This window comes from Falco cherrug, chromosome Z (genome assembly GCF_023634085.1).
Source record: "Falco cherrug isolate bFalChe1 chromosome Z, bFalChe1.pri, whole genome shotgun sequence".
Taxonomy (NCBI): Eukaryota; Metazoa; Chordata; class Aves; order Falconiformes; family Falconidae; genus Falco; species Falco cherrug.
In genome coordinates this window covers 15,061,838-15,083,398 of record NC_073720.1, presented here as the reverse complement: position 1 = coordinate 15,083,398, position 21,561 = coordinate 15,061,838, and the positions used below count along the sequence as shown (strand labels likewise).

Below are 21,561 nucleotides of genomic sequence, written 5' to 3'. Positions count from 1 at the left end.
CATACTGAATACCCACTTCCTACCTAACTCATACCATCATTTTCAGTATTTGAATCAAAGCATTTTACACTCACATTAGTCTCAGTCATAAGTGTAGGTAATTACAACTAAAAGCAAGGAAGAGTCAGTTCTAGTAGTCAGAAAAAAATTTTAAAAACACTGTTTCCATTAATATGATGATCATTTAGTTTTTGTTAGATTCCAGCAATGTACATAGATTTAGAGGGACATGTTGTTTAGGCCTTATATTTTAAAATAAGCACTTAAGCTAAAATGCACGTGGTATCCTTTCCTGGCTCTCTTTCCTATTGCCTGGATTTGGCTTTCAAGAGGCATCAGATGAAAGAAGTATTACGCACAGAGACTTAGGCAGAATTTTTACTTTAGTCCTACAAACTAATCACAATGAAGTAATGCTGTATGATGACATAATGCATGTATGCACATTGTGAATATATACAACACTATTAGGACAACATAAACATAACCACAGGGAAAAAAACAATATAGGATTCCCTGCTAAAGCACAAAAATTTGAGGGTATAACAAATAACATGAAAAAAATCTTTCTGGCTTCTTTCTTTGGTTAGATTCTGCTTAAAAGAATTCAGCTGCAGAGACATGCTTAGATTGTCGGTGCTACTCGTCTTTGTAGAGGATTTAGAGTAGCAAGAGATTATAATTGATGAAGTCTGCAGATGAATAAAGACTGTGAAGAGTTAAATGCAAACACACAGTCCTCAGAGACTCAGATACAACAAGAGCACTACCACGTATAGTCTTGGCTCATTTAAACAAAGTTTGTCTTTACTCAAAATGCAAATATACATGCAGAATTAAAAAATAGTAAACCATACTTGGAGAAGGTGGTGGTGTAATGCCTTGGGGGAAAATCTAGATAACAAAAAACTCTACAATTCAGTAAGGACAATGATGTGACAGAGAAGTCTAATGCATAATGATTGTCATCTTGTAACTCTAACTTCTTGCGGTTTTACCCTTAAGGAATCTTCATATAGATACAAAGCTTTTGATTAGAAGCTTTTTGCTAATGGTCCTTAGTTTGATAATCAAAAGTCTGCACTTTGAAAATAGGAGGAGGGATGACAACTGGAGAAAATACTGAAAATCCCTGAAAGCAATCATTAGAGATATGGCCAAATGAAGAATGACTTGTAATTGCATGTGGCAGACAAGCGCATGCTCTGGAGAATTCCAGTAACAGATTTTTTACAATCCTGGAAAAGCTGGAGAGATAACAGAAATAGCTACAAAATAATTGCTGGATGGAAAAATAATGCCTTGAGATGAGCCAAAATTAAAAAGGCTGGGTCTTTAAAGTAATCAAAAAGAAATCTGAGATACCGGTTAAGTCAGTGATATCAGTGCCTTATGGGTAGAAAACAGTGTTTATTAAAAGGTTTTTGGTCTAGCAAACAAAGGTAGAAATAAAAGTAATGGAACCTCAAGACTGATGAACTTAGAAAACAGTAAGATGCAGATTTTAACAATGAGTGAACTTAACCAAACAAACTCTGTAGTGATACTTTCCTTCTCTTATCTTCAAACAGGTAGGACACCTTTCAAGTTTTAGCCAAAATAATATTTTAGTAGATCTCTAGCTGTTGGGCTCAATATAGGGACAAGTATTTTAAATGTGATGTCTTGCAAAATGTAGGACAACAAACAGGATGTAATCACTGAATTGAAAGGGACATAAAGAAGTTGGTGGGTCCATCCCTATGTGTAGGGTAAGAACTAGAACATACTTGTGCCATAAGTTTATCCTATTTCTTCAACATGGACATCAAGCCATGAAATTTCCAAGTTCACTATTAGAAAGTGCCTCCTAACAAAAGCTGCTGGCCTTTAAACACATTACTTCTTGCCTTCTCCACTATGGAATTGAAGGGGAAAAAATAGGAAAAATAATTTATCCTTTTCTTCTTTGCAAAAGACTTCAGTATTCATTTTGTTCTCACTCAGTTTTACCATATTTCACTAAACAACCACCATTTCTTAAATAAACCCAGGAATTCATGTTTTCTAGACCTCTAATCATTCTCACTCTTCCCCTTTGGGCTCTCTCCAGGCGGCACACTTTAACACTGCAGTAGCCTCCTCAGTACTAAGTGAAAGGATTATTAGCAAAACACCAAATAATTCACTTGTATAATTAGCAGTGTCAGGACTTTTGTACTTTGCTGCTTAAGTAATGAAAAAACTCAACAGGTTTCAAATGCACTATTATTGTTGACAAATATGTTGACATGGTGCTTAAAGAAGCCAGGAACCCAAATTTATCCATAAATGTTTGAGTTCTTTGTTAGCAGGCAAAACAACTGCTAAGGCTTGGTAATTTTGCTTTGATTTCCAAGTGACAGGAGATGTCAATCTCCACTATATGAATGTGAACTTGAAGAAAATCTCCAGAAGCCAAGGGGTTTCCTTTCAATTGTAATTTGTTTTTACTGAACTGTGGATTTGCTTTTTTTCCTTCTGCTCTCCTCTTCCTTAGATTTTGTTGGACTTCCCTCCATATACCTTGGGGCAACTCCTTCTGGGTACCTTTTAACCCACTCATGATACTTGAAACAAAATTCTAGGTTTAACATGAAGGCATCAAAGCAGTGATTTCATTTGGTAGTGTTGAGTAGCTTCTCTCAATGTGAATGCTCAAAGAAAAGGTTATTATGGTTTGGTTGTGGTTTGTACATGAAGCGTGCATTCAGTGCAGCACAGATGTATACCAGCCCACTCATGTAATTATGTCTTCTACCCCTGGAGCACTGCATCATCTCTTTTTTTTTTTTTTTCTTTTTTTTTTTTGAGGCTGCACCTGTTTGCTGAAGGTGTAGCTTCTGTGCATCTTCTCAAACTGCCAATTTTCTAGTATGGGCTCAATAGAAATTTAAGTCGAGCCTTTTACAACTTACATTACAAATGTATTTGAAGGTGTAGAGAGACCTGCACACCACTGAATGCCAAAATACCTTTCTGTCTTTCATGTCTTCACTTGAAACTCTGTCTCTGAGCAAGGAAAACTCCAGCAAGACTGTATCAGTGTTTATGTGAAATTCTGCTGCTGGTCTTTTCAAGAAAATTGTAGAATTAAATGATAATTTAGTTTTAAAGTACAGGAGCTTATATATTGGGTGAGCTGTTGGGTTTGTGTCTTGTTCATGTCTTGGCAAAGACATATTCAAGGCCTTCTATAGACAGTACATTCTTCTAGGCAGAGCCCTCTCTACTCTGTTAAGGTCAGGCACCAAATATATCTAAGAAGCAGGTTCAACAAAATGTATTTGCTTTGGGGTATGTGCAGTACTGATGTTTTATCCTAATGCTTCATGTATACAGTGAGATTTCTTCCTCCGCTGTTTGTTTGATAAATTTGGTCTGCTCTGCTTTTTTTCAGGCCCTAAAAATGAAGGTTTGAAACAGATAGCACCTTCCTCAGCAGCACTCTCCCCACCTGTACCTCCACCACACGCAGCTATGCAGTTATTTCCTCCACCAGCCTCCCACCCATCCCTGCAGGCCCCAGCAGTCCCCAGCCTGCCTCCCAGAAACATCAAGACCGGCTCTGAAACAAAGTAAGAGTCATAACCCCCAAAGTCTTCATTTTCTCACCTCTTCCTGCTTATCACTTTGCTCATGCAGCAACAGTTGACGGCTGCAGGTGTCCCATGTTTCTGGGGGACTGGGGTCCCATACCACTTCCCTTGTCCTACGCTGTCCCTGGCTTGTTTGGAATTAGGTTTTGTTAGCTTGAACCCTCCATCTGTTCAGTTGTTTCCCTAAATTGTCTTATCTATAGCAACACTCTTCTCTGCCCTGTTGGTAAGGGGAGGGAGGAGGGAGCAAGCACCCTGCTGCTTTGGTTTTTTTTGGGTTTCGTTGGGGGTGTTTTGTTTGTTTTATTTTTGACTCCAGAATGGTGCAAAGACTCCATGCATTAGTAGCAACTCAGTTGTATCGGTAACCGAAGCTTTCCCCTGCGTTTTCCTGGGGGAATTGGCCAGGAGGGCCAGGTCCATGGGCCGGTACCCCGGGAAGCAGCTTGGCGGTTGCGGAGCAGCCGCGGGCGCTGCGGCGCTGTGCGGTGACGCCGCGAAGCCTGCGCCGCACACGGGGCTGCTCTCCGCAATTCGCGATTCCGCACAGCGCTGCGGGCGGCAGGGGAACGGAGCGGCGAGGCGTCCCCCAGCGCTTCGGTCCAGGGACAAAACCCACCGGGAAACGGCCGAGGCCGATCAGCGGGCTGCTCTCCGGCCAGCAAGCGGCGTGCAGGGAGACTACACCGGGCACGGCGCGGGGTGTCAGCGCTCACGCTGCGCCGCAGTGCGGTGGCGCCGCCGCAGCCTGGCCCCGCCGCTGCGCTGGGCCTGCGGGAGCGGCGCGGGGGGTGCGGGGGCCGCTGCCCCCTCCGGCGGCCGCAGCGCCGGCACAAGCTGTGCTGGGCGCCCTCCTGCCGGCGCTGGGGGAGCCGAGCGTGTCCCCCGCCTTCAGGGGCCTGCGAGATGCACCCCGGGCTGTCCCTCGGTGTCCTGCCCCTGCGTGCCTCCGGCACCCCCTGCTCTGCTGCACATGTGTCGCCTGGGTGCTGACGCCTTTTCTTTCTCCCCGTCCCGGTGCTTTCTCCATCAAGCCAACTTTAAAACATGACATTCTGCTTTCAAGTCCTTCCTTTGGTTACACTTCTTTGGCAATGACTGTCAGCCCTAGTTTTCCTTCAGGCGGAAGTTATTATAAAGTTAAAAGTCCCTGGTGTTGTTATTACATTCTCAAATTCTTGCTTCTCTCAGTTCGACAGCACTTTTAAATCTGACAACAATAGAGACCTTTTACCTGGCCTAACCTTGTACCACTGTTTCTCTCATCCCTTGTTTAGACTTCAAGCCCTACAAGTTGAGGAACAAGTCTAAGAGCTGTATTAATATTGAGCAAGAGTCTGGCATTCTGCTTGTGCATTGTGCCAGAAGCCTGCACCTGCAGTGATGGTTAAACAGCCCAACAAACTCTTTTCATTCAGTCAACCCATCTGCCTGTTATATTTTTCATACCACACTCATATCCATGGTATCTGAGCTCCTTTGGCTCATTTTCTCCTTTTACACTCACAATCAAGGCGTCCCTATCTGAAAAACTGAGTTGCAGTCAGGAAGAACATTTTAGGGAATCTCGTGGGTATTTAAGTAGGCTCAGCCTACTTATACTGACCTACTAATACTGTCCAGCCATTGTATAAGATAGCTGAAAGGAGCACCAGAACAATTGTGAATGAAAATACAATCATACAACCACCTTCACAGGTTTCACGTCTTCTTTTTCATATTTACAGAAGTATTCCAGACAATGAGGAAAATTACGATGATGTTGAATTTGTTTCACAGGGTAAGAGGCATACATTTTAATTAATGGCAGCTGTAAGAAGCTGTAAGCATATTGTATTTGTAAGATAAGCAAAAGCATATTGTATTCACGAGTGACCTGTATAAATAATTGTGCTGGTTCTGCAGTTTTATGGGTGAAGATGGTAGTCTCATAACACTAACTATTCTACAATCAATATGACAGACTCTCTGGAACTGCTTTAAGTTATCTCCCCTCTCCCCACCTTTTTTTGTTACAAATATGCTGGAACTGTACATTACCAGATTTTCAAATCCAAACCAAAATGAATGCTGCTGTTTCAGAGTTGAAGCTGTGTGCTCTGCTGAAGGAAGTGTTGTTTTATACTTGGTAAAAAAAAATAATTTGTTGACTGTGCTTCTAATGTCGCTTTGTGGTCTGCCTTCCGTAAGAGGCAGTGAGCCGCTATGTTGTACCAGGAGCAGACAGCGAAGCAGATTGTGACACAAAGAATTTCAGTCTGCCTTCTGATCTCTCCTCCAGAGGACCTGGCCTGTGCCAGGCACAGCGTGCATCATTTAGTGTGCTAGCCATTCCTGCCATACAGCAATGTGAGCTGAGCTGAAATGAGCCCAAGCTCTTTTCTTACGCAACTACCTGCAGAGTAAGGATGAAACAGAAGATTCAGGGGTTTTCTTCTCCTGCAGTCCAGGGTAGAAGCTGGCTTAGCAAAGAGTCTTTGGCCTCCTTATTCAGCTGTTGGGCTGGGGCAAGCAAGTTCTCTGAGGTCTGTTTGGATTTATTAGGTTGTTAACAATTTTTTTCATACATGAATATGCATTTTTGTAAACAAATAGCATAAGTGAGTTTGCATGGTGAAATATGCTATTATTTAGATATTTCTAGTTTACATTGTACTACAAAAGCAGCCTGGAAAAACTCTGATTTTCATTAAAAGACAGGAACCTGCACATATTTCTATTTAATATCACTGTTATTAGTACCAGTTTTTAAATAGTTAATGCTATAATGAACTGTTTTCTGTACAGCAAAAAATAAATACCTCGTTTTTATTTTTTGTCATATAGGTCACAGAAACACAGAGGGGGTAAGTGTTATCCTCCATGATAAACCTATCCTTACTAGACTTACACAATTAGTAAAATCCTTTCAATGCATTAGAAAATTAATTTCAGAATTAATGCCATATATTGACAGTAAATTGTAGAAGCATGTACTGTGAAGGACAGAAATAAATACGGGTAAGCAGAGCAAACTGGAACTAACAATAAAAGCTGGCTAGACACCAAAAATTGATTTTACAAAAAGGAAAACCACCTCTTCTATTTCCACTGATATTTCATTTCACTGAAATTTTCCAGAAACAAAGGCCCTGTTCTCTTCTGCTAATAAACCACTTGTTCCGGTTAAGCACAGCGTTGTATTGGTGTCTTTAAGTACCTGCCTGTACTAGAACCAAAAATAGTCTCTGGGACCCTAATCTGAGTCCCATTTAGATCCCTAGTGATACAAGAAATATGCAAAAATCTATAATGAAAAACAAGAAAGAATTTGGAAAACAGAGGATGTTACAAACAATTAACAAAACGTCGCTTTGGGAGAAGGAACAGACACCATAAATATGCCAAGCTGGGACATGACAAGACAAGCTCAAGGAGACCCAAATGGTTAATGAGACCAAACAGAAAATTACTTGAACTACGCATGCACTGTCCTAAGTAGCATACTAAAAGATCCACCCTCGAGCAAAGAAAGACCCTTGCTAATAGACCCCTCTCCCCACAGAACATGCACAGTGAAAAATAAGAATGTTGTACCTTTAAATGGAGTCGGGGCTCATGAAAAACAACTAAAATTATGTGTGACTAAACATAATCGTAAACATTTGTTCAAAGTGTGTAAAACATTTTACCATGTGTTAAGAGGTGTGCTAGCTCTGTGGATTTATCACCTAGCACCCATTTCCGCAGGCTTACAATGAACAAGTATCTCTACTCTGCGTGTGCCTGGTCCACTCTTGCACACCTCAAAGAACCCAGCTTTGGGATAACACTAACATTCCAGTTTAACTAATGCTAACTATGGCAGTGCAATCTTCAACACAGATAAAGGCTTTCCAGGACTAATATTGCAATTAAAACCTCCACTTTTGATAAAGCAATGAGCTAGTGTAGTAATAATCCAGGACTTTATAGTTGTGGTATCATAAAAACAGTCAGAAAAAAAGACTAGTGGATTTGAATAATTTAGTAACTTGGTTTGAGAAGATGAAATTAATTTGTATTTACATGTTGCTGTAAATATTTTTTGATAGTTTTTGTAAAGCTTACGTAGCAGGTTCAGTTTCTCCATGTCTTTCCAAATACATCTAGGCCATTGAAAATTGACTTTTTCTTACAGGGCCAAGAAAGTGGTGGAGAGATGTATGAAGACATAAATGATATCAGGTAATAATTTTAAGCTCTATAAGCTATTGTATCTTAACTACTACAAGCTTGATAACCATGATACTTCATCTGGCACAAAAGCATGATTTCACTGCAGTCCCTGCCAGGCATTACCGTGTTCATTAATTTCACCTAGAGAAAGTTTCATTGCTCACAGGTTCTTTCCTACATAGACCTGCTATGCCCTGGGCTGCAAGAACTCCTGCAATAAAATCATGTGGTTACTACGACTGAGATAACCGAAGTCTGATTTCTGATCTAAGGACCATGCCTGAATCACTGAATTATAGCCTAGGAGGTTTTTCCTTAGATTAGCAACTAGGTACTGTATGGTCCCAGACAGATCTTTTGTTGTAGCTGTTTTTCTTGCTTTCTAGATAAATGAGGCTGAATTTACAGTTCTCATGGCTGGAATCCCCAAGTTAAGCTACAGAGTCAGAATATGAGCTTATTCTTCTGCCATTTAGCCCTTTGTGTTGAGGAGTCTTTTGCTCGCTAACATCTAAATGTGTGGGATTCACTGTATGACATTAGCCAAAGAAAACTCTAATTCTCCTGGAATAACACTCTAAAGTTCCTACACAAAAACACTTTTTTTCAGATGTAGAATGACTTTCAGCAAAAAGTTATTGTTTAATTCCCTTTGAAAACAGATAATTTTATAAATATATAACCAGAACAAGTGATCCACATTCAGTCTTTCTTTAATATAATTAGAGCATATCAGTTTTGGAAAAGTACCCAAAAAAGGAAGAGGAGGCAGCACCACTCAATCAGTTCCATAGGGTTTGTAAAGTATAGCTCTTCCAGCCAAACCACTGGCAGCAAATGGCAGAGCTGTAGCTATAGTCCTAATTACGTGCCAAGGCCCAGGTCTCAGCACCATCCAGTAATGAAACACAGCAGGCAGTGTGCCCTGGTGTGATAGCCACATTTATGATGCAGTGCAAGAGATTTGTGTCATTTGTGTAGACTGCTGGAATAGGTTGCAATTAGGTTTAAAAGCACAGTCCAGTAGTAGCTCAGGCTTCAGTTCTGGCTGCATCGACCACCGATGGCTGGGACAAATACTCAACAGCTGCAACCAGTGCCACAACACCTAGACTACTACTGGTTTCCAAGCTTGCTTGCCAAAATAAGCTCAGAGATGTCTAGACACACATGTGTAGAGCCAGTCTCTTACCTCCAGATAACCTTTTCTGTCATACTGTCTGCTTGAGGACAGCCACTTTAAATTATGCATTTTAAGGCTTTTTTACATAGAACATCAGGAGGGGATGTTGCATATAATATAAAGGAAATGGCTGCCTGCTCTATCTGTTTTAGAATCTGTAGCTGTGCTTTCACTGGCAGAAGTCCTTTTCCATCACATGCAGTTTTTTATTAACCTTGGGTAAGAAAGATTTAGTGAGATTTGCTTCACTGTTATATTCAATCCTGGCAATGTACTTTCAGATCAATGGGAAAAAAGAAGAAGTTGGAGAAGGAAGAAAAGAGAAGAATGAACCAAGAGAAGAAAGAACAAAAGGAAAAAGAAAAGAAAGAGCAAGAAATGAGAAAGAAGTTCAAAGTAAGCTTTTTGTTTTGTAATCTGGACAAAAGCATTATTTAGCATTAATGAGTTCAAAATACACTTTTCAGATGGATACAAAGGTATTTGTTGTGGTAGGTAGTTCAAGTACCTGGTTAAATTCTGAATATAGGTTTAAGACACCCTTTTATGTTTGGCATACCCTTGGCTTCAGGCTTTGTACTGAGGGCAAAGATGGTTTTTCAGTGCTTATATAGTTTTTGTTAAATACCCTTCTGATGTTCTATGTAAAAAAGCCTTAAAAACATTTGCTTTCACTTTGCTGTTTAAAAAGCATTTATGTCACCAGAATAGCATCAGAAGTCATTAATAAAAGTGGAAATTGGATCCCATATACTTAGCATCTTTTTCTTCACTGGAGTCAGACATTACAGTATCCAGCCCTTAACACATTGCCCTTGCGCTGGTCTAAAGGAACCTAAAGGGACTTAGAGCCGGAATGGGAAGGAGGGGAACAGGGCACGTGCAGGCAAGCTACAGTCATTGTCAGAGTCTAGGGGCTAAATAATGAGACAGTTCTTTCTGGTTTATATCATTTTTGTATAGCTGGCTGTCAGCATGTTACCACAGTTTACAAATCTGCCAGTCATTTTCTGTTAACTAATGCCTGTTCACAAAGCTCCACTGTGCTCCTTTCAGTGTCATTGTACATAGCTGGCTGCTTTCCTTTTCTTTGCTCTGTACACAGTAAAGCCATGGTGATTCTCTCACATCATGGCCTTGGTCTGCTGTGGGGAGACTGGCACGAGCTGAGGAGCAAACATTAAAGGAAAATACTAACAGTTGATAATAGTGGATCAGCAGGCATTTGTCAGGCCCCATCTGTTTTTCAGACCATGCCTGTGAAGTGTAGTCAGTGCACAGAATGCTTTCAGACTGCTGTCTTACAGCCGTTACAGTATGTTATCATTCTTAAATGCAAACAAATACATTTTGGTGCATATTTTCTTTCCCATTTCTTCACCATCTATACAGGATAGATATTCCTGAGCTGGTCTATAACTGCCAGCAGCCACATGCCTCTGCAAGATGATATATATCTTAAAGCCACAGGCACTAAATTCCAAAGTTGTTTCTTCATAACATATACTAAAGATCTCACAAAGAGAATCCTGAATTCCAGTAAACAATGTGATCATCTGTTGTGAGTACTTGTAGGATCATGTATAGAGTAGGATTATAAACACAGAACACTATGTGGTAGACATTTATGTTAATGAACTTTTGCTCATATGATTTGTATCAGAAACAGCGTGGCCAGCAGGACCAGGGAAGTCATTGTCCCCCTGCACTGGGCACTGGTGAGGCCGCACCTCAAATCCTGTGTTTGGGTTTGGGCCCCTCACTGCAACAGGGTTGTAGAGGTGCTGGAGTGTGTCCAGAGATGGGCAACGGGGCTGGTGATGGGTCTAGAAGACAAGTCTGTTGAGAAGCCACTGAGGGAACTGGGGTTGTTCTGTCTGGAGAAAAGGAGGCTCAGAGAGACCTTATCGCTCTCTACAACTACCTGAAAGGAGGCTGTAACAAGGTGGGGATCAGTCTCTTCTCCCAAGTAACAAGCAACGGGACAAGGAAACAGCCTCAAGTTGTGCCAGGGGAGGTTTAGCTTGGATATGAGGAAAAATTTCTTCCCTGAAAGGGTTGTGAAGCACTGGAACAGGCTGCCCAGGGAAGTGGTTGAGTCACCAACCCTGGAGGTATTTAAAAGACATGTAGCTGTAGCACTTAGGGACATGGTTTAGTGGTGGACTTGCCAGTCCTGGGTTAATGGTTGGACCTGATGATCTTAAAGGTCTTTTCCAACCTAGACAATTCTATGATTCCATTATTCCAGTAGGTATGCTGCTGGAACTACATGAAGCTGCCCAGTGGAATTAAATATGTGTGTGTTTTGTGAACCTGTGAAAGGCTTCATAGGCTAGCCTCTTGGGTTTAGTCTTTGTATTTCTGTGATTTTGCCAGTCACTTCTTCAACTGGTCTACTTCTGTGCTGATTATTGTTTTCATTCCTGATTATTAATCTCAGTTGGGCAATTCAAGACCGTAGTTACGTCTTTCTGTTTATTTGCCTAGAGTATTTTAAATGTTAATGAAACAAATAATTATCTTTACAGTTACTTTCCCTTTCATTTTGATATTTGGGAAATAATTCAATTTTTCCACATCTGTGATTTCTTTTGTTGTTTCTTTTCTACAGTTAACAGGACCCATCAACGTCCTTCATCAGGCACGAGCCTGTGTTGACCACAAGGGAGGGAAGAATGAGCTGACTGTCAAACAGGGGGATGAGATTGAAGTCATTCGCCTCACAGACAACCCAGAAGGAAAGTGGCTGGGCAGGATAAAAGGCTGTTGTGAGTTCTCTTTCTTTGCTGTGCTCCTGAATGTTTTCACTGTGTGACAGCAAACACGTGAGCATTACACCGAGGAGTAGCCTTACCAAGCTGGAGTCACGGGCCACCAAAGTAAATAATTACCACAACTCACCCTCCTGTCCTTAGCTGACATGCAAGGCTTAATTCATAGTAGGAACTTAATGTAATGTCTACAGCTTAATGTAACGTCTACAGGCACTAAAATGAGTTAAGGAACAATATGCTGGGATCTTCATGGGCCTATTCAGAGGTAATTCCATGTCAGCCTTTAAACAGCATCAGAACTTGGCTCTATGCAAGTAACAAGGGTCACGTTTTTTAATGTCTTTGTATTAAAAATAATATGGATGTTCCTAAAAAAAGAAGCAGAAAATATAAGGTCCTGTTTTAAGTGTTTGTCTTGTTCCTATTCCTGTGGAAAGTTTCTAGCTAATTTCTAGATTTTATTTTGTCTAAAATCTAAAATGTTTCTCTAATTGTATAAGTATTATCAGTGGATTTCTGAGTATGATAAGGTGTTGGTAATCTGGCTCCTGGGTTATAGCAAAGACATTAAAAGACTGATCCCTAAAATCAATGAAAATTATTAAAAGCACTTGCTTGATTTTTAAGGAGACTAAAAATGACAATAAGTTCGGTAAGAGAGTTCATACATGCAGAACAGGAAAATGCCAGCTGAGCACTTTGTAGTACTGGATGTAAAAAGATACTAAGGAACTCAAGTGTGTCACATCAAAAGAGATGCTGAGAGGGCTGGGGCTGTGCAGCCTGGTGAAGGGAAGGCTTAGGGGATCTTGTAATTGTTCATAAATACCTGATGGAAGGGTGCAAAGAAGAGGGCGCCAGGCTCTTTCCAGTGGTGCCCAGTGACAGTGCAACAGGCAACAGACACAGACTAAACACATGAAGTTCTTTCTGAACATCAGGAAACACTTTGTTCTGTAAGGGTGACCAAGAAAGGGAACAGGTTGCCCAAAGGGTGGTGGAGTCTCCATCTATGGAGATATTCAAAACCTGATGGGACCTAGGCAGCCTGCTTTAGCAGATCCTGCTTGGGCAGGGAGATTGGCCAAGATGATCTCAAGAGGTAAGTTCCAGTATCAGTTTTTCTGTGACACTTAAGTTTCGTAAGTAAGTTTTTTGCATGGATCAATTTGTACATGGGAAAACAAATCTTGTGAGAGCTGGGAGAAGGGTATTTTCTTGGGCATGTGTGGTTAATTAATTAATTTACCTTTAGTTAATTTACTTTTCATAAACCAATTCTTGCCTCCGCAAAACTGCAAGCTGTACAAGACTTCTTACTGACAAGTGTCAACAGTACTGCACAATTTGTTTCATCAGTGCTGCAGCCTTCAATGTTCACAAAGGAAAATCAGTTCTGATCATTTAAATAAAAGAAAAAAGTCAATGAGTTACAGATTTGAGGGGAAGCACATGAAAAACTGGGTTTACACAAAAGCAGCAGAGTGAGGGATTTTCTATTTTTCAAGAAAAGCACAAGCATTTTTCACCTTTGATAAAATCCATTTGTGCTCTCTTCCATACAGGCAGTACACCTGTCTAAAATTCCCCTCAGCAGAGACAGAATTCCCAATCCTAGGCCAACCGCTCTGCTGCAGGTTTCTCCTGAGCCATTGGACCCCGGGGTATAGCCAGATCTTTTTAGTGAAGATCCAGGGACAAGAGGATAAAAATGCAGCTGCAGCATGTCTACCAACCTGAAGCGAAAGCAACACAAAGTGTTCCTCTTAACAACCCGTCAGAAACTTTGTGTCTTGAGCTGCCCTAAAATATGTCACAACACTGCAGTGGTCCCATGGTTAGCTGAGAAAGGGAGCTTGCCCCATGATTCCTGGCGTCTACACAGAAAAATCTGCTGTAGCTGAGAAGCAAGTAAAGGTGAAGTTAACACGACACCAGCTGAAGAGTTTGGGGCAAGATCGCAGACAGGTCTGAGATTTGTATTCGTGCAGACAGATGGAAACTTGGGCTGAGGCAGCTTGCCGTGAGACTCTGAACGTTTTCAAAGATCATACAAAACAATCTGATTATTGATTCTGAACTTCTGTTAAACTCATCCCTTCACCATGTGCTTTAGAAACTATCTATGCCTAATGACACGGTTTCATTCATTTAGATGGATACATTAAAACAACCATGGTGGAGATTGACTATGACTCTTTAAAAAGAAAGCAACCAGCTATCAGACCTGCTGTGAAACATCCAGAGAATGACCAAGTGTATGATGATGTTGGAGAGCGGGACAGTATTAGCAGGTATGTACCAGGAACACAAGAAAAGAAACCAATGTTTCACCCCAGCCAGCCTAGACAGGGGAAGTTTTACAGCCATAAAGCAGACCCTTCTCACAAAAGAGCAGCCATGTATATAAGAAATATAACTGAGCTATTTGAACTGAAGTAGTCAGAGGAACAAGAATGGATTCTGGAATTCAGCATCCATAAGCACTCATAGTCAGGAGGAATCCATACTGTTGGAAGTATTGCAGTCCAAAAGAGAACCAAATGCAAAACATGCAGGATTACAATTCACCTGCAGTAAGTGCAATTCTCTTCTCTCCCTCTCTTTTCTTGTTTTGACTTTTGAAGTCATATACTCCCTTCTCTAACAAGCAAGAACAAAAGACTTTAAAAGCAATGGGAACACTCACTGTACTGGGAAACTCCTGACCACATTCATTGCTCTCATGAGTCTTACTACCTCATGCATTTTAAGCAGAAGGGACTTGTGGAAGCATGACTCTGATGGCCCTTCAGAAAAGAGCATGCCTAATGTGTTTAGTCCTGAAAATAAGGTCTCTAAAATGCCATGAGATTGGTATGAGCTATACTTTTTTGACTTTATCAGAAGCTTCTCCTCTATGGCACAATCCCACATGTATTTGCAGTGCAGTGCTACATTTCAGACTCTGTTTCAATGTGCCATATTTTTCACATCAAATAGATCTGCAGCTAGGGAAGTGCCACTTCCAGCAGCATATCAAACTTGCTGGCATGGAAATATCCTAGTGATCTTGTGACAAGAATCAAGGCTATCACATGACCTAAAATGACGGTGGTACCTCTGTTACCTGACCTCACATAAAAGTCTGTATGTAATGCAACAAACCAGTGCTCATTATATGTCCTGATGTAGAGAAACACCTAGCCCAGGGTTCAAATAAGAGCTCTGCATATGGGTGCAGAGGATTTCAATGTGTGGGACAACCATCTTGAGACACTCAACCATTACACCTGCTTTTACTGCTTCCCAGCACCTTAACTTGAAGGTCTGGCTGGCATAAAGGCAATGCAGCTGGCTGGCTGCTGGGTGCAGCTGATCCTCAGCTGCCAGAACACCCCAGTGAGCTCCAGAAACAGCGCTTGGAAAGATCTGCCTTCAGGGTAGCATTCTTTAAGCAACCAATATAGTTTTGCACCTCATATTTTTCCAGGTTGCTTAATACCAGTTTTCCTCCCTGCACACTGGTCTTACAGCATCGCAAGCTAGCCAGGAGAGTTGCTTTAGTTGTTCTAGGGTTTAGGTCATCTAAGCATTAGTAATTTGTTGCAGAAGTATCTTTGGCCAATCATTTTCATTATGGCAAACATTACAACTACCCATCATAATGCAAGGAATTTAAAAAAATTATTGAATTCAAAAGCAAACAAGAATGTTCACACTGTTGCATACTAAAATAACAGTGCAAGGCACTTTGAGGGATGAATGGCTCAGATTCATTAAACCCTTTAGGCATTTTGACATTTTTACCTTCTCTAGTGATTAATAGCATTCTGTTCAGTACATGAGCATGAATTGTTGGTGGGTCTGACATACAACAACATGTTTTGAAACTACTTTAAGAATGCCATACTAAAAAAAGCCTCTTGACCAAAAAGTATTATCTCATTATCAGTAGTATTTTAAATATTACAAAATTAATGAGTGACTAGGACTGTTGTATTTCAGGATTTTGTGGCACAAGAGTTCAACAAATACCTTGTTTTGATGTGTGAGTTTAAGTAAGGCTCTGACCTGGAAATAATCTCAGTTACTGTGAACCTGGCAGGCTTTTTTCAATTACTGTTAGAATGCTGGACTAATACATAATCCTTGAAATGTTAGAAACATGCTGTTAGAGGTTTAAATCATCACTCAACAAAAGCTAGTTGAGCAATAAATTCATTTTTTTACCGTTTCATCTCAGGAAAATCCCTTCATAAGGGATGGATCTAAAGGGTGTGGATGCACTCTCTAGTGTTCAGTCAAATTATGTTTTTATTCCTATGAAGTCTGACTACGTGACCTCCTGAAATCCCTTCCAACATGAATTATCCTAAGATCCTGAGTCATATTTTGTACTTTAGCTTAAAGATATCAACAGGAATATAAAATATATTTTAAATATAGTAAATCATTGTCACTGTAGACATCAATTTGCATGTCTTTGAAAATGACACTTTATTGGAAATTGCTAACAGTCGCTAACAATTACTGTTAGGACTGAATGTTCTGCTCATATGAAAATACGCGCCTTCGTTGGCTTGAAATATCTGCACTGATTGATGCAAACAGAGACTTCGTTTCACAGCTCTACTTATAAAATATTGTCTTTTTTTTACATTAATGAAGATGGTATTGATAAATTTCTCTCTTATTCCCTTTTGAGTTGCTATGAATCATATTTTAAAATACTGTTTTCTGATTTGGAATTAATTATTTCCAAGGAAAAATAAAAAGAGTGTTTTTTCTTGCCTTACCTGAATCTTCTAAAAGTTAATCTCTCCTCATCAAAGAGCTAGTTCACTTAGGAATTAGATGACACATTTTCATTAGCATTAGGAGAATGCAACTACTATTTGACTGTATGAAAATTGCTGTGAATGTGGTGAAAACAGAGAGAAAAAAAAGAACTGGCACATTTAGCTGTTGCCCATATGGAACACACAAGCACGTGCCTGAGCTTCCAGTGCAGAATTTGTAGTGCTCACCTGACAATACAGACAAGTGTCAAAGTCAAAAGGTTGAGAACTAATAACTACAGAAGTGATGGGTAATCATGGTGTTTTCTTTTTCCAAAGGATGACTGTTTTTCTCTAAAATGTCTCTTATTTGTTTTTCCAGTCAGAGTGGTGGTCAAAGTGGAGCTGGAAGTAAGTTCTACTACATATATGTTTTGGGGGGAGTTCTGTGTAATGCTTACCTTCAAATCCAGACAGCTGCAGCTTCCACCTAATGCAGTAATTATCCATAACCATGCTAAATATTAGCTAACAGGTAACAAACAAAGAAGTATAGTGGCCAAATTAACTTTCTTTCCACCTGTGGGAACGTGGATGAGATAGAAGTTTTGTCTTCAGATACTGTGAATCAGAAGCATGTCAGAAGATGACAAAACTTTAAAATTTTTTGTGTGAAGGTAAATCATCCCACAAACAGCACAGATATAATTGGCAAATATTAACATCAGCAGGAGGTTTTATGCAGGAGAAATCCTGAAACAGCCTGAAACACTACCAATTAAAGCTGCATTTTGCTGACAGGGTTAAGGGGAACTTCAGTTCCAGTGATACTCTGGAGTCATCACCAGTATGACTGCAGCAATTTCACACTGTCAAGAGCACATATTCAAACTCAGTTTCCCCTTTGGTAGCACATATATTTATGTAGCATTCTCTGTTGATCACAAGAGCACAGCTCATCTTCTCATCTTAGAGTTTAGATACTAGTCATGGCAGAAGCATCCCCTGGCAGTGCTGAATGAAGCTGCTGCCAGCTAAGTACAGATTTCAATGATTACACTGACCAGTGGCTAGAATTGGACATGGAAATTGAGCTAACCCTGAAATGATGGAGGTGGGGCTCAAAGGTCAGATCTGACACCAAAATGAGAAGCTTACATTGCAGTTGCCTCTGGCTTCTGTGGATGAACACCAGATGTCACTTTCTGAGAGTGAGAGATCTTCAATCATTACTTGAGCCACACACAAAGTCATCAGTCATCATAATGACTGGGCCAAACGGCTATTTAGAATTTCATTGAATACAGTGTAAATGCATTTGGGTTTAGTATTTGTGCTCTTGTGATTGGCAGTGATACATTGAAATGTTGTGGATGGCATTCCCAACCGGGATAAGTCTAAATCACTGTTTTAATAAATAGGCAGTGCTGGTTTACAGAAAGATTCTATTTGCAAGAATATTGCACAAACTGCACACACATCTGACATACTTAAGAGGCCAGTAATGAATACCCTATTCAGCAGAATTAAATATAAATGCATTAATTCAATGTTTGATCTGTTAAAGACATGTTCCCACCTCCTCCTTCTGATCAAGAAATTTATGATGGGATTGATGATGAAGATGCTGTAACTAGGTATGCTTTTATATCCGTTACATAATTTGCTTCTTTGAGTGTTTCCATTTCAGGTTTTAGTATTTTTGAATTAAGCTTAATAATTAGCAGGTATTAGGATGATCAGCAAGTGGGTATACGTCAAGATGGATTGATGAAGTTAAAAAAAAAAAAAAAAGGGTTTGGTCTTCTGTGGAAGTTTTGTTCTGTAATTAATTTTGGTATGTCAGCAAAAGCAGCTGCAACCATGAAAATCCCCAAATCTCCAGCTAGACTGAATAGCTCTGAAAGCAGATAGCAAATGCTAGCTTTGAGCAACAACATAAAAACAGTAAGTCACTAGGTTAATATCTATACCTATAAATATATCTCAGTATCTACAAATAATCTAACATACGTATTTGTAGTTTAGCGTTTTAGTGTTTAGCATTTATGTAAGTGTCCTCACCTTGTGGTATATACATTGTTGGCATTAATGGCAATTATGTGCATCATTGGAGAATTTAAACTGGATCTTTTAGAATGAATGTTACATTTTACCTTGTGATAATTGCATGCATACTCCAAAGGTCTGTATCGCAGGATGAAGATAAGAATGGTATCTGGTCCTGGGGAATCTTGAAGAAACTAAAGGTCAAAGATGACAAAAAGAAAAGTGTGCGAGAAAAAACAACCAAAGGCAATGGGGCAGAAGATAATGGAAATTTGTTGTAAGAGTCTGCTAGGAAATCACAGTGCACATTAACGAATTCTAATAAAGCATTGATCTCACGCTACTAACGTGTTCTCACAGCAGCCTAATGAATCATGCATCAAATTGCAGCTCAGGATGATACTTCTCTGCAAAAACACTGACCTCCTTTCCTTTCACCTGCATAATATAATTGTTTTCTTAACAAACTGTGTTTGTTATGTAAGTCTGGTAATTAAAATATACTACAATTTTTTTATGCTGAAGAGCACCAAAATAATCCATCATCTTAGTGCCACTCTGATGATGTCATTGGTGATGTCACAGTGATGATCCTCAGTTAAAACATACTTTGTTCACCAGTACAATGTAGCTGAGATAAACTGGTAAGTCTAGTCCCATTAATCCAAATTTTAGGAATAATATGCCAAACCAAAAGATGCAAAGATTGTCTTCTACCCATCTTGCCTAGAGGTTACATCAGCAACTGGTGTTCTACAATCATCCTCTGCCATTCAGCTCTGAACCAGTTTACTTTGATTCAGTTTTAAAAACACATTTAGTCCATGAGTAGTGCTGGTGTTACTGGAGCTTCAGAATGTCTGGAGATTACTTGGAGCCTTTGTGTTGCAAGTTTTTTAAATGATGCAAAAGCCTATTAATGTGATATAAATACTTAATAAGCATCTTTTTTTTCCAGCATGTCTCCTTCAGCAAAGCAGCTTGGAAAAGGTAATTAATAGCCTATTGTTCAGTATCCATATTGATTTCTGATCCTTTTTTCTATAGACATTAAGTGCTAGTCACAAAAGTACATCCAAGGAAGGAAGCAGGATTTCCCATTGCTTACCCAGTTCCAGTAAACAAATTTCAAATATTGTGACTGATTTGGCTACAGACAAGGAGATACATATACATTGCAATCTCTCTAAAAAACAATTTAATGTATTTTTTAGGAAGTCATGATTTTTCTAAGTGAGATTTTCACTAGTTCATTTTATTTGACATTAAGTATGAAGAGGTACACTTGGAAAGAAGCACTTAATGCAAGACTTCAAAAGTAAAAAGAGATGCTTGTTATTTTTATCACTTGCAGTGTCTTTGTAAGATAACATGTACTCATAAATTTCAGCTTAGCCATGGAATAAAAAATCAGTTCTTCCAATTTTTGAGGCTGTTGCCACAACTGAGTTCTAAACCTTTCATCTCCTGCTGTGATTTTTCTAGCCATTGATTTGATGACTTGAAAAAATTGCTTCCTCTCTACAAATAAGCTAAATGTGATTCAAAGTATATTCTTGGGGTAAGAATTCTTTGCACTGCTTTGGCATTGCGAGATGGCCTAAAAACTAACATACATGTGATTCATATCCACTTCTAAGCCATTGACCAGATTGCTATAGAAGTGCCTGAGTGTACATTAAAATCAAACTCCAAAAATATATTTTGATGCAACTCAGTGGGAAACGGACTAATTAAAATGAAAATTAAAGGCTATTGCATTAGCCAACATGTGCTAAAACTTGCTTCAGTTTAAGAAGATTAAAATATCAGTGAATACCTATTATTATTAATAGAGTCTTATTCTGAAAAAGATTGGCTGGTGTTTGTTTTGCACAGTAGACTGTGCAAAACAGAGAACCCACAGTTACTACAGACAGTACATTGCTACAGTACTTGCCATAATTTCTTGTCAACTTAGCTATACTACCATAGATTTAACACAATGTGTTCACTACTCAAGGGTCGCATAACAATTTTCCATTCTTTTAAACAATATTATTTCAGATTGTGGAGACAATTATGTTTACGATGACGTAGATTCTTCAGACTTCCCTCCTCCACCGTCTGAACTCTGGCAAGTTAAAATGGGAATTACTCCACTAATTAGAAATCTGTAATACACTGTAAAGCATTTTCAAAGTATTTACCAGAGGCAGATTGCTATTAATGTTATGGTTTATTTGATGTTGCCAGGTTTTGTAGTTCTTGTAACTGTATTGTTGGAAATGGCTATTGAATGCTCCATGCCTCTATTTCAAATTGGAATAATAGGCTATAGAACAAATAAGCATGCTTTGAATTTCAACAAATTCAGTCCCCGATGGACAAGACATAGAAATGAATGCATGGCCTAAAGGTACGTCATGGTATATTCTCTGTGTGCAGTCCTCTTCCTATCAAAATTTGGGGACTGTTAGGATAAGTACTAGATCTCAGCTGCTGCAGTATTTTTAGAGAAAAGGAGATAGTGCCCTGTGTTGTAAGAATGAACCACATCTGGATGCATAAATTTCTGCCTGGAAAACTTTTATCCCTGGACCAGGAAGTTATGGGTATATCTGGAGCACGGATGTGTTATGAACATAGATGCATCTCTGAAGATGACTTCAATATGTCACATTCTGTTGTCACTAACTCCACTTAAGGGAGGCTGCAGAGTGCACTACAATAATCTAGCCTGAAGCCATTAAAACGGAGAGAACTCTTTGAACTGTGTATCCAAAGGGAAAGACATAGCCCTCCTAACCTAAATCTATGCCAGTTCACACACACTCCCTTACATTCATCATCAGTGAAACTGCCATCCACAACTCCTGCAGAGATCAGGAAGGATCAAAAGGTAGAGTCAGACTTTAAATTCCCAAGTACAGGAAGGGCAGTTTGGGCATGAAACACTTCAGTATTTGTTGCCACAGGTCAAATCTATCAGGAATGTG

The 21,561-nt window shown here is 39.7% G+C and overlaps 1 protein-coding gene across 3 annotated transcripts in view; it reads left to right on the top strand.

Moving 5' to 3' along the window:
• Positions 1-21,561, top strand: part of FYB1 (FYN binding protein 1) — a 49,879-nt gene that overhangs the window by 19,270 nt on the left and 9,048 nt on the right. For 2 of the 3 annotated variants that reach the window (XR_008730218.1, XM_027811319.2), the window contains exons 3-14: positions 3,419-3,596; positions 5,345-5,397; positions 6,444-6,463; positions 7,777-7,823; positions 9,279-9,393; positions 11,612-11,768; positions 13,930-14,068; positions 16,917-16,945; positions 18,102-18,171; positions 18,720-18,860; positions 19,542-19,573; positions 20,630-20,699. Coding sequence is in view for 2 of the 3 variants with exons in the window: in XM_027811319.2 (XP_027667120.2) it covers positions 3,419-3,596; positions 5,345-5,397; positions 6,444-6,463; positions 7,777-7,823; positions 9,279-9,393; positions 11,612-11,768; positions 13,930-14,068; positions 16,917-16,945; positions 18,102-18,171; positions 18,720-18,860; positions 19,542-19,573; positions 20,630-20,699 (1,051 nt within the window). In the remaining variant the exon portion in view is untranslated. The remainder of the gene's footprint in view (positions 1-3,418; positions 3,597-5,344; positions 5,398-6,443; positions 6,464-7,776; positions 7,824-9,278; positions 9,394-11,611; positions 11,769-13,929; positions 14,069-16,916; positions 16,946-18,101; positions 18,172-18,719; positions 18,861-19,541; positions 19,574-20,629; positions 20,700-21,561) is intronic. The other variant, XM_055699003.1, reaches the window with a different exon arrangement.